Consider the following 10569-nt stretch of genomic DNA (forward strand, 5'->3'; position numbering starts at 1 on the left):
GTGATGACATTTGCTCACGGAAGTTACCAGGCTTACACACCACTATTTTTTTTGTTTTGTTCTTTAGTGGTAGAGACCATCATTCATACTAGCAAGTAAGCCAAAAAATACTTTGTACTGATCAGCTTTGGTTTGGTTACAGGATACAGCATAAGCCTGTGTTTGTGTTCAGGGCAAAAGCAGCTTTACAGTAATGCTTTGCCACTGTATACTTTTTGAGCGTTTTTTCCCATTTGCATTGTTTCCTCTTCAAAAGAAAAGTGAAAGTCACGGCAGGTGTGTAATTATTTCTCTCGAGAAAAATTTCACTAGAAAACGACTCTGTTTTCAGAGAAAAAACAAAGGCAGATGGGAGGAATCATGATTGGTAGAGAAACAAATACTTTTTCTTTAATCTTTTTTGTTTCCCTAGGAGAATTAACTTGAGTGCTTCGGCCTGGATTATGTGTACAAGTACAGAGCGCATCTCCTTAAAAATTTCTAACAGTGTATGATCTTTTATTATGACGTTATGAAGTGTAAAAGATTTTGATATTCCATGAGTTCAGCTCATATCACAACTACATGAAGGTGAAACTGATGAAATCTTTCAAGTCGTTTACCCTAACCATCTTAGTTCAAACTTTTGAGAGCGAAAACTGTGCTCAGTAGCCCTCTTGGCCCCCATGTTACAAGGTATCAAGTCCAAAATTTACTGCGTTTGTCCTGGAACTGGGGTTACACTTTTGCTTGAGTGCCTCAACTAAAATGGCACCAGTGGCGCTTTCGTTTTGAAAGCATTTTCAATTTGCCGTTAAGTCCGAGGCCAGAATCTTATCTATTGTTAATGTGCTTTGCTTTCATTGACCTGTCCTAGAAGTCTTTTCGATTTGTCTGACTTTTCTTGGTGTAAAGAGTCTTTTCTTGGCACACAAGCCAGCAACTGCGCCGCTCTCAATCTCCTGTGATTTTTACATGGGGCCTATTCCTATATGTGGGCAAAGAAAGCTGGGCATTGAGCAAAAGTTGAGTGATGGCAGAAGGCATTTTGCAAAAGCATGTTCGCTCTTATTTCTCATAAATAGGCTTTTGCAAATGGTTAGCAAGTATTTTCTTGTTTTTTTCCTGTTTTGGGGATGTGTCATCGACCATGTTGTACTAGGTAGAATTAAAGAAGGTAGAGCAATTTGAACCCTAAACCCGCAAATGTCCAATTCTCCATCGCCGATGCTCAAAGATTCATTGAGTCGAGGGACTTTGGACCCTGATAGTGACCGGATTAATGGCACCTGAAAGCATGGTGAGAGCCGCATAAGTTGAAAATTTTGAAGAAATTGAATGGTGCATACACTATGATTAATATATTCAATACTTGTTTGATGGAGTATCTTTGATGTCCAAACTTCTGCCTTGTGCTGAATATGTCTCAATTAAAGTAAAACACTCGAGATATTCTTTTTTTGTAGGGGAAAGCGACATTTGGGCCCTTTTCCTCTTAGTTTCCTTCATGAAATTGCTTTCTACACAAATCCTAACTATGTGCTGGAAGAGTAATCTTCGCTCTGGTTGATAAGTAGCTGTTATGTGGCGAGAGTCAACAGTATTTGAAGATTGAAGAACACTATGACAAATGTCAAAATGATGTAGTTTGTGCTTTAATTGATTGTTAGTGTTAAAACGTTGTTGGTTGAGTCGTTTTAGTTGAAGTATGTGGAGTATACAACTTCACCTGGTGTCGTTTTAATCTTTTGTTGTTTGTTTTTTGAAAACTTTAAGTGGTGTCGTTTTGTTCTAGTTTAGTGAAAGGCCCAACAGCTATGCTTGTTGAAGCCATTACTCAAGCACAGGCACCGATGCATGAATTTTTGTGCTTGGCTGAGTTGTTTGAGAATTTAGTTTTCCAAGACTCGTAGTCTGTTATTGTTGAGAGTATAAAAGATTCAATAAAAGGTATAACCGTTTTTGTTGAGGGAAAATTTGAATTGATTTTTTGCTTCATTTTTGGGTTTTCTCTAGATTTACTCTCTCTGTTTTCTTGAGTTCTTGATATTCAAAGTTCTTCGCTATGCTTTAATTTATTTGCAGGCGGAAGTCTTTTGCTAATTGACAAGAAAAAATCAAACTTGAGACCTTATTATTGAGGGCACTGCTTCCACCATTTGTAGCTAGGCAAAAGTAAACATCATTTCGTAGGAAATATTTAAAATTTTTTTTAGGTGTTTCACAATAGGAAAGCACAAGGTGTATGCCCTTGAATACTAATTTTTATTATTTTTTAGTAAATAAATAAGTTTCTATATTAATTATTATTTTACATATATTATGTTTTAATAGATCTTTATTTATTTTATCTCATATAAGATATAATCATAAATGTATTATTTGATGATATTGTAGAAGAGTTATGTTAATAATTGATGAACCATTAAGCAATAAATTATTCCTTATTTACCAAATTTGTTTTAGACTATAAATGTAACAAAATGTTTAAAGTTTACACTGTTATATCTCTATAAAAAAATAGAATGTTTTAATCCCATCATTGAAATTGTGGCTTTAAAGCAAACAAGTAGATGTATGAAATACATATATTAACAGAATACAAGTAAAGAGTACCATATAAATTTATTACTTTTAATAATTAAACAGTAGCTTAGCTCTATACAATTCACTAATTGTTTTTAAGCTTGAGCAGTCAATATATTTTATTTAGTATCTATGTGATGATGGATTATGTATACCCTAGTAAGTTGGATTATGTATGTACTAAATTAATATACTGAATGCTTAACAAAGGATCACCATTCTCTATTCAGAAAAAATATTCAAATGATTTTCACAACTTAAGAAATTTGGCTAGTGTGCTTTCTAAAATTCTTTTAGATTATATTATTTAACTAATATTGTATAATAAATATTTTTGAATGAAATATTTTTTAAAGTTTAATGAGAATGAAAATCATGAATGGATGTTACATGGGGTGGATATGACTACAAAAATTATTTGTTCATAAACTTTATGAGGAATATGGTATGACAAGGGAATTGATTAGTAAAGATCGTAATGAAAGAAAATTTATAAATAATTTTTGTCCACAAAAGTAAGTTGTAATGTGTTGATGGATATAATTACAATTAGTGAGTAAATAAGATTTTTTTAATTAATTTAAAAAACTAACATTAACTTAAATTAAATTAGAAAAGTTTAAATAAAATATGAGTTATGAACTTGAAATATTTTGTCGAAAAAAATTAAATTAAATTTTCATCAGACTTTCCTTGAAAATTTTCAACGAAAAATTTTTAACGAAATTTTTTGTATCGGGAAAAATCAGTTTTCTTGGAGTGTTTGATGACATGAACTTGAATTTATAGTTGTAAATAGATCTATAAAGATTCATGCATACTCTTCTTTTACGATTTTCTACATATTTTGTATGAATAGGTAAAGATTGTTACTTAAACAGTTATTTGTATTATTTAGTAACAAAATTCAAAATCCTAGAAAAAGAAGAAGCGATAATACTTTTAGAAGCCAGACATTTGAACTGTTTGTGAAATAAGTTTGTTTCTTATTTTATAAATTTTTCGTGATAGGTTCTCGGTTTTTGTCATTAATAATAATAATAATAATAATAATAATAATAATTTTGGTTATCAAATTAAAAATTAATATTGGGTATCATTGAAACTATCAGTAGATTGCATAAAGAAATAAGGATTTCTTTCATGGAACTAGTATGTGGCCTAGTCCGTTGTCCGTGTCTTCACGTACTTCGTTGCTCACATTTCAAAAATACCAGTTCTTTTTGCGTAGTATATGAAACCCTATAGGCTACACCAGCTCTTGTATAGTGAAGGTTCTTCCTTGCAGCAGATAGAAAAAGGAATGAGTAGCTTTTTAAGCAAAGAGAAAGACGCAAAAAGCTCTGGTAGTCGGCCCACATGGACAGTTTGCTCGGAAAATGTGCAGGGAAATTACTGAGAGTGGAGCATGAAGGTAGCTAGCTAGCTCAAAGTTTCGTGGAGTCTTTAACTGGAAGCAAAGTTTTTCGTCACTTTTGGTAGTGTTTTCTTTACCTGTTTTTTCCCCTTGCACTATACATACTAACGTATATGGAGAGGAAAAGCTGCTTAACTTTCTAAACTATGCTCGTATGAGGACTTGTTCTGCCATTCAAAATTAAGGCCATTTCCAAACACTCAAGCTTAGCTAGTGATCCAAACTCTAGTTGTTGTGGTTTTTTGCTACAAACTCTTTGCATGCAGGAGATCATGCAAATATGTCTTTTAACTTGTTCCAAAGTTGCACAAAATTGGTTTTGAAATATATATATATATATAATGAAAATTTGCTGGGGACCCAAGCATTTGGACTGCATATCAAATTCCTGCTTCAGTTTATCCAACGCCTGCATATTCTAAACAATTTTTGAATTGACCAAAAAATTTTAGTGAAAAAAAAAAGGTCAAAGAAGCTCCTCGCTTATATTTCCTTTATAAAGATTATAAAAACAAATTCTCCACTTAAAACAATGGCAGACAGTCCAAGCAGGTGGTAAGGAATGGAATCCAATTCAACCAGCTAAAAGTTTGAAATGCAATGCTAGACAATGTGAACTATAAGACTTTGAAATCAATCCCATTAGATAAGTTAGTAATAAATTTAGGTAACTATTGTCTGGGGTGATGATGGGGTCAAGAGGTGAATGATTTCCACTTGAGCATGTTGGAGAAAAAGCGTCCTCATCCTGCCAAAAGCGTGGCATGCCAATGTGACTACATTTTCATTCACCAGGCTAATCCAATGAAATCTATAGAGAGACAAAAGAAGAGAGAGCATCACTGGACCTTCTCTCTCAACTCTCAATCACCCTCCCCTTCGTCTCAGTAATGGCCCACCTCAACTAACCAATTCCATACAAACTTTTACAACTGGAAGAAACAAGATATTCTAAACTGTGTTTAGAAGATCAGTTGCACTCAAAACATAATCCCACAAATATAAATGATAATCACTCCATTGCCATAATTATGAAAGGAAACAAAAAGAAAAAGGGGTAATTTTCTAGATGATTTTATCCACATCCCTTACGATAAAGAAATGGACAAAAAGATAATAAAAAACATGGAAACAGGTTATAAATTGTGTATTGGCCTCTTCCCTCTTGGTCTTGGGTTTAATAATATTGTAAAGGCAGGACAAAGGGCGGGCCCCATTTTCATAAACAGAAAGTGTAAAACTGTTAGATACAAGGGAAGGGATGGGATTAGGTCAAAAAATCGCCTTTAGAATTCGAAGTGTCTTTCTCTTCTTTCCCCATGCGCTCTTTTTCACTTAAATGAAATGCTTCTTCTTTTTTAGCCTTTCTTTGCGCGCACTATTAAATTGGAGTGCACATGAGAATCAGGCAGCGACTGTGGTCTGTTGGCTACCCATTCCTAGACTATGCTTTTCTTGTTGGGGGGTGCATAGCTTATACATTTTAGTTGGGAATTGGAACGGGCTGAAGGCATACATAGGGTACAGTGCGTGCTGAGTGGCATACGTACTCAGCGCGGAAGAGACTTTGTGGCTGGTGGATTATGAGTGAGAGAGAGAGAGAGAGGAGGGGAGGGGGGGCGGGGGGGGGGGGGGAGGGTCTTAGAAAATAAAAGGAAANGGGGGGGGAGGGCTTGAAATAAAGAAAGGCTAGGCCTAGGCCCAGGCTAAGGCTAGCCAAATGATTTCTTATTTTGCAACTCTACATTAGAGAAATGACAAAATTATATTCCCTTCTGCTATGGTTATGGACTTATTGTTGTAACAAAGTGGATATCTCATTTACATGACGGACTCCTTCCACAATAATTACGCAGAGGCAACGGAGCATGTTTAGCGGCTTTTCTTTTACTATTTATTAGACTTGATAATTTATGTTAATGTGTCATAAATGTATTAGATATAATTAGATACAAAACACGTTAAAGTTATACACGAATACGATATGTTTAATATTTATATCTTAAATTTAAAATACGTACACATATATATTTAATACACGTGTAACACGATACGACACGATTAACACGTTTATTAAACGTGTTAATATAAGACACGACACAATTAACACGTTTATTAAACATGTCAATACAAGACACGACACGATTAATGACACGTTTAACACGTTTAACCCGTTTAACACGATTAAATAAAAATATTTATAATTAAATATAATTTTATTATTTAAATTTAAAATCTATAATTATAAAAATAATTATAACAAAACAAAAATAATAATAATAACATCAAATATAATAAAAATTAATATAAATAACATACATAAAATTTATTATCATATAATATAATAAAATACATCATTAACAATTTAACATCAAACCTTAAAACACTAATAATATTAAAAATCATTCATAATTTTCAATCATAATTAAAAACACATCATTAACCACATCATCAACCATGAACAAATCAAAATCGAAAATTCGTTCTCCAATGTCACATCATTTGGGTGTCACAAAACCTAATAATAAAATAAAAATAATATATTAATAAAATTAAATCAATATAGAAAAAGTTAAATAAAATGTCAAAGTTAATTCAAAGCATACCTTTTCATTGATGATTAATCGACATCAACAGTAGTAGAGCATTCGACTGATGACATTTCTTCCTTACTAATTTCTAAATTTATGACATCCATGGTAAGACTGTTCATATCTGTTTCTACATATGCTACAATATAAAAAAATATTTATTAAAAATAATTAAATAAATCAAACTTACTCTAATCATGCATTTAAACAGAAAAAACATAGTCAAAAATAAATAAAAGAATATATTACCAGTTTCCCCAAATAGCCAATCCTTACAAATTGCCTCCACAACATATGGTTTAAGTGAGCTTCAATATTGATCAAGAACTTTACCGCCAACACTAAAAGCAAACTCGGAAGCCACTGTCGATACAGGAATGGCCAATATATCTCGAGTCATTGCAGAAACCTCAAGATGACGAAACTGATTTGTCTTCCAAAATTGTAAAATATCCAATTCAATTGTCGTTTCAACCGTTTGTTCATCCAAATATTGCTCCAATTGAGATTTGTTCTTCGCAGTCCCAAACTCACGTTGAAAATTATCAAACTCCTAATTAATAAAAACAAAACAATTAATAAATATTAAAATAAGAAACAACAATAGAAAATTAAATTCAATAACAAATAATACTTCAAAAATAAAAAGAATTACCTTCAAGAACTCGTTTTTTCCCTTGTGCACATTTTTCTCATCAAAAGGTATGTCATTTAAAGCAAATAGAGTATTAGAAACCTTGACAGCATATTCATCATAAAGAGAAAATAAATGATCTTGAACCTTTTTAAATTCAGCTGAATCACTCCCATAAAACTTTGCGTAACTCCATTCCACAAATTGAATCTTGTACCGATAATCAAATATCACAGCTATAGCTAAAATCAAACTAATTTCAGACCAATACTTCTCAAACTTAAAAAACATTTGAGTAGCCATATTTTTCAAATACACATCATCTCCACTCATATGTTCTTCCAAGGTCATGCGTGCCATGAATATCGAAGGAAAGTACAAGTCGGTTGTGGGATACTTTGTTTCAGAAAATACACAAGTAATCTCATAAAATACACTTAAGAACTTGCTAAGTTTCTCAATTCTATCCCACTTATTTCTAGATGGAGAATGCTTGAAATTTGAATCACTAATTTCCAAATAAGAAAAGGCCAAGCGAAAATAAAGTGCACTCTCAAGCATGGGAAATGTAGAGTTCCACCAAGTTGGCACATCTTGTTTTAAGCTTCTTTTTGCATTCAAATTCACTAGGCTCACACACTCTAAAAACTTTTGTTTTCTCCCTTGAGAACCTTTCACATACTTAATACTTTCCCTTACTTTTTGGATCGCACTATCAACTTCTTTCAAACCATCTTGCACAATCAAATTAAGTATATGAGCACAACATCTTATATGAAAAAACTTGCCTCCTCCTAAAAGTTGCTTTCTCATATTCAATTGCACTTTCAACAAATCAACAAAAGTATCATTTGCAGAAGCATTATCCAATGTTATTGAAAACAATTTACTTTCAATTCCCCATTCAACTAACAATGCATAAATCTTTTCACTCAAAGTAACACCACTGTGTGGAGGTGGCATAAAGGAAAAATTCAAGATTCTTTTCTATAGAACCCAATTTTTGTTAACAAAATGAGCAGTAAGACACATATATCCATCAGTAACAACAGAAGTCCACAAATCAAAAGTCAAACAAATCCTCCCAGGTGATTCTTGAAGCAAGGATTGTATCTTACATTTTTCTCTTTTATGCATCTTAATTATATCAGCTTTAACAGTGTTCCTAGAGATCAGAACAACATCTTCACGCAAATAAGACAACATAGACTTAGTGCCAATATACTCCACAAATGATAAAGGTAAATTATGCATCACAATTGCAGCTACCACTAATTCACGAAACTTTTCAAGATCAAACTTTGAAGACCTCATTAGCATTGAATTATGTTCTTTAGAAAATATCATTTGACCTATATCACGTGTGTCTTTCCTAACACAATTATCATTATGACGTTTCAAATTACCTGTCCCATACTTGCTTTCATAATTCAAAATATACCCACAGAGCTTGCACTTGACTTTTGATTTTCCATCACTTGAGTTCTTTTCTAGCAAACGTTCAAAGAATGTCCAAAGCTTTGAAGTTAACTTTCGATTTTTGGATTGGCATGGTTTCTTTTCATCTGTTGCTCCCAATTGCTCAATCTGTAGACAATCATCAGATTCCTCCAGAAAATGAACATTTGATTCAAAAGAAACATTGATATTGTTAGATTCCATCTGCAACCATCAACAACATAAATAACATCAAAAACTTTCATAAGTCGCATTCTAACTGCAAAGCCAAAATTGTTTAACCATGCAGAGACAATGAGTGCTGACAAGATAAAGGAAAAAGCAGTTCATAAATGATCAACAGGTTATATCCTAGAAGTGGTTTTCCCTCAGTACATACAAGATGCCATTTCAGACTTTACAAACCAAAGATACTGGTTCTACAATGGCAAGCATCTGGATTTAGTTAAAATCGGGATGCTTGACACAACTCTTAAGACACTGAAAAATGATGCAAGCACTATGCATTATTGCAGATATCACTTGTGCTAGAGGAAATATGAACAATAACCTTATTGTTTTCTCTCCTTTTTGGTTTTCAAATCTTCAGGCAATAAATGTTGGGAAACCAAATTTATACATACACAAGGAATAACAGCCGGAACAAAGATGTGACTTAATGGGGGAAGCCATTGTAAAGGGGTGGAGAGAAAGACCAATCATAGACAGTAAAAATAAAAAGGAAGCTCACTTTTACAGAGCTAATAGAGGATATGGTCGCAAATCAAGCACAGTGACATGATACAATTCACCTAGTCTGGGTCCAATTTGCTTAAGATCAATTTCAAATAAACTACTTAGTGCTTACCTCTGCTTCAGTGAAAATGGAAAAAGCTGTTGAGGAAACCCACTCAACAGTCAACACTCCAAGTCCCAATCTAAATTTGCTGAAGTGAAAGGGGAAAAAGAAATTGAAGAAGAGAAGAAAGATTTGGTGAAGAAGAAAGATCTGGTGATTTGGTGGTCTGGTGGTGCCGTCGTGCCGTGGTCTGGTGGTCTGGCGGTGCTGTGGTGCTGTGGTTTGGTGGTCGGGTGGTAATGGCTTCCTGTGCGCAATGCAGTAGCCGTGCGTGAGGGCTGAGGGCTGATGGCTGAGGCAATCCAAAATAAAAACAAAGGTAAAAAATTAGGGTCAATCGGTTAAAAGATGTATAATTACCTTAATATTTTTTATAAAATTAAAAAAACTTTTTAAAATAATTTATATAAAATTAAAATAATCTTTAACTATTAATACTTAATAGGTTAATAAATGTGTTACGTGTACACGTTTAAACACACATAACACAATTAAGTAAACGTGTTTTAAACGTTTTTGTTGTGTCTGACACGTTAAGACACGAAATACGTTAAGGGTAAACTCATAATCTGTTTAACTCGTATCTTCTTGTATCGTGTTAACGTGTCGTGTTCAAAATTACCAAGTCTACTATTTACTACTATTTATATGCTATTAAATCAAATATTATCATTTCATTAATAAATAAATTTAAAAGATTGAAATTTTCATGAATAAATGCGCACCATTTTAAATATATTTTTATTTTTAAAATTTTTTTTATCTTTACATATTTATGAAATAATACTCTATTGAATAAATAATTATAATCATAATAATAAAAAAATATAATATTTCATTGACAACATACTAAATATAAGCCTGGAAGTATCGGTGTGACAAGCATCAAACCATATTTGATGAAGGCAACTAGTACAAGTTATGATCCACCAGGGCCAGACTGTTAAAAGGCCAAACCACAGCCGTGTTAGTGCTGAATAGACCTTGCCACTGCCACCGCAATGGCAACCACTTATATTCTGGTGCATGCACCTACATCAAATGATTTTCATTTTATTTTTTATAG

At 32.8% G+C, this 10569-nt stretch overlaps 2 protein-coding genes across 4 annotated transcripts; both read right to left on the bottom strand.

The window, feature by feature from the left end:
• Positions 6276–9812, bottom strand: LOC18608857 (zinc finger BED domain-containing protein RICESLEEPER 2). 3 transcript variants are annotated; one of them, XM_018114517.1, is made up of 5 exons: positions 9513–9812; positions 7229–8794; positions 6823–7126; positions 6589–6712; positions 6276–6500 (listed from the first exon to the last, which is right to left on the bottom strand). In XM_018114517.1, the coding sequence occupies exons 2-3, from the start codon at positions 8168–8170 to the stop codon at positions 6884–6886; spliced, it is 1185 nt and encodes a 394-aa protein (XP_017970006.1). In that variant the 5' UTR covers positions 8171–8794; positions 9513–9812; the 3' UTR covers positions 6276–6500; positions 6589–6712; positions 6823–6883. The 3 variants fall into 3 exon arrangements, with proteins under 3 accessions (XP_017970006.1, XP_017970005.1, XP_017970004.1); XM_018114516.1 differs by having other exon boundaries at positions 7229–8815; XM_018114515.1 differs by having other exon boundaries at positions 7229–8869.
• On the bottom strand, positions 8195–9100 carry LOC108660646 (zinc finger BED domain-containing protein DAYSLEEPER-like). The gene is made up of 2 exons (XM_018114899.1): positions 9071–9100; positions 8195–8869 (listed from the first exon to the last, which is right to left on the bottom strand). Exons 1-2 carry the CDS (start codon positions 9098–9100, stop codon positions 8195–8197), a joined length of 705 nt encoding a protein of 234 aa, XP_017970388.1.

Source organism: Theobroma cacao, chromosome 2 (assembly GCF_000208745.1).
Source record: "Theobroma cacao cultivar B97-61/B2 chromosome 2, Criollo_cocoa_genome_V2, whole genome shotgun sequence".
Lineage (NCBI taxonomy): Eukaryota > Viridiplantae > Streptophyta > Magnoliopsida > Malvales > Malvaceae > Theobroma > Theobroma cacao.

Excerpts from the sequence above, each read along its gene's own strand:
- LOC108660646 (XM_018114899.1), bottom strand. The coding sequence starts at position 9,100 with ATGCTTGCCATTGTAGAACCAGTATCTTTG. Across the intron at positions 8,870-9,070 it reads TTGTAGAACCAGTATCTTTG|ATGGAATCTAACAATATCAA; the intron begins GTTTGTAAAGTC and ends TGATGGTTGCAG.
- LOC18608857 (XM_018114517.1), bottom strand. The coding sequence starts at position 8,170 with ATGCCACCTCCACACAGTGGTGTTACTTTGAGTGAAAAGATTTATGCA. Across the intron at positions 7,127-7,228 it reads GAAAAAACGAGTTCTTGAAG|GAGTTTGATAATTTTCAACG; the intron begins GTAATTCTTTTT and ends TTTATTAATTAG.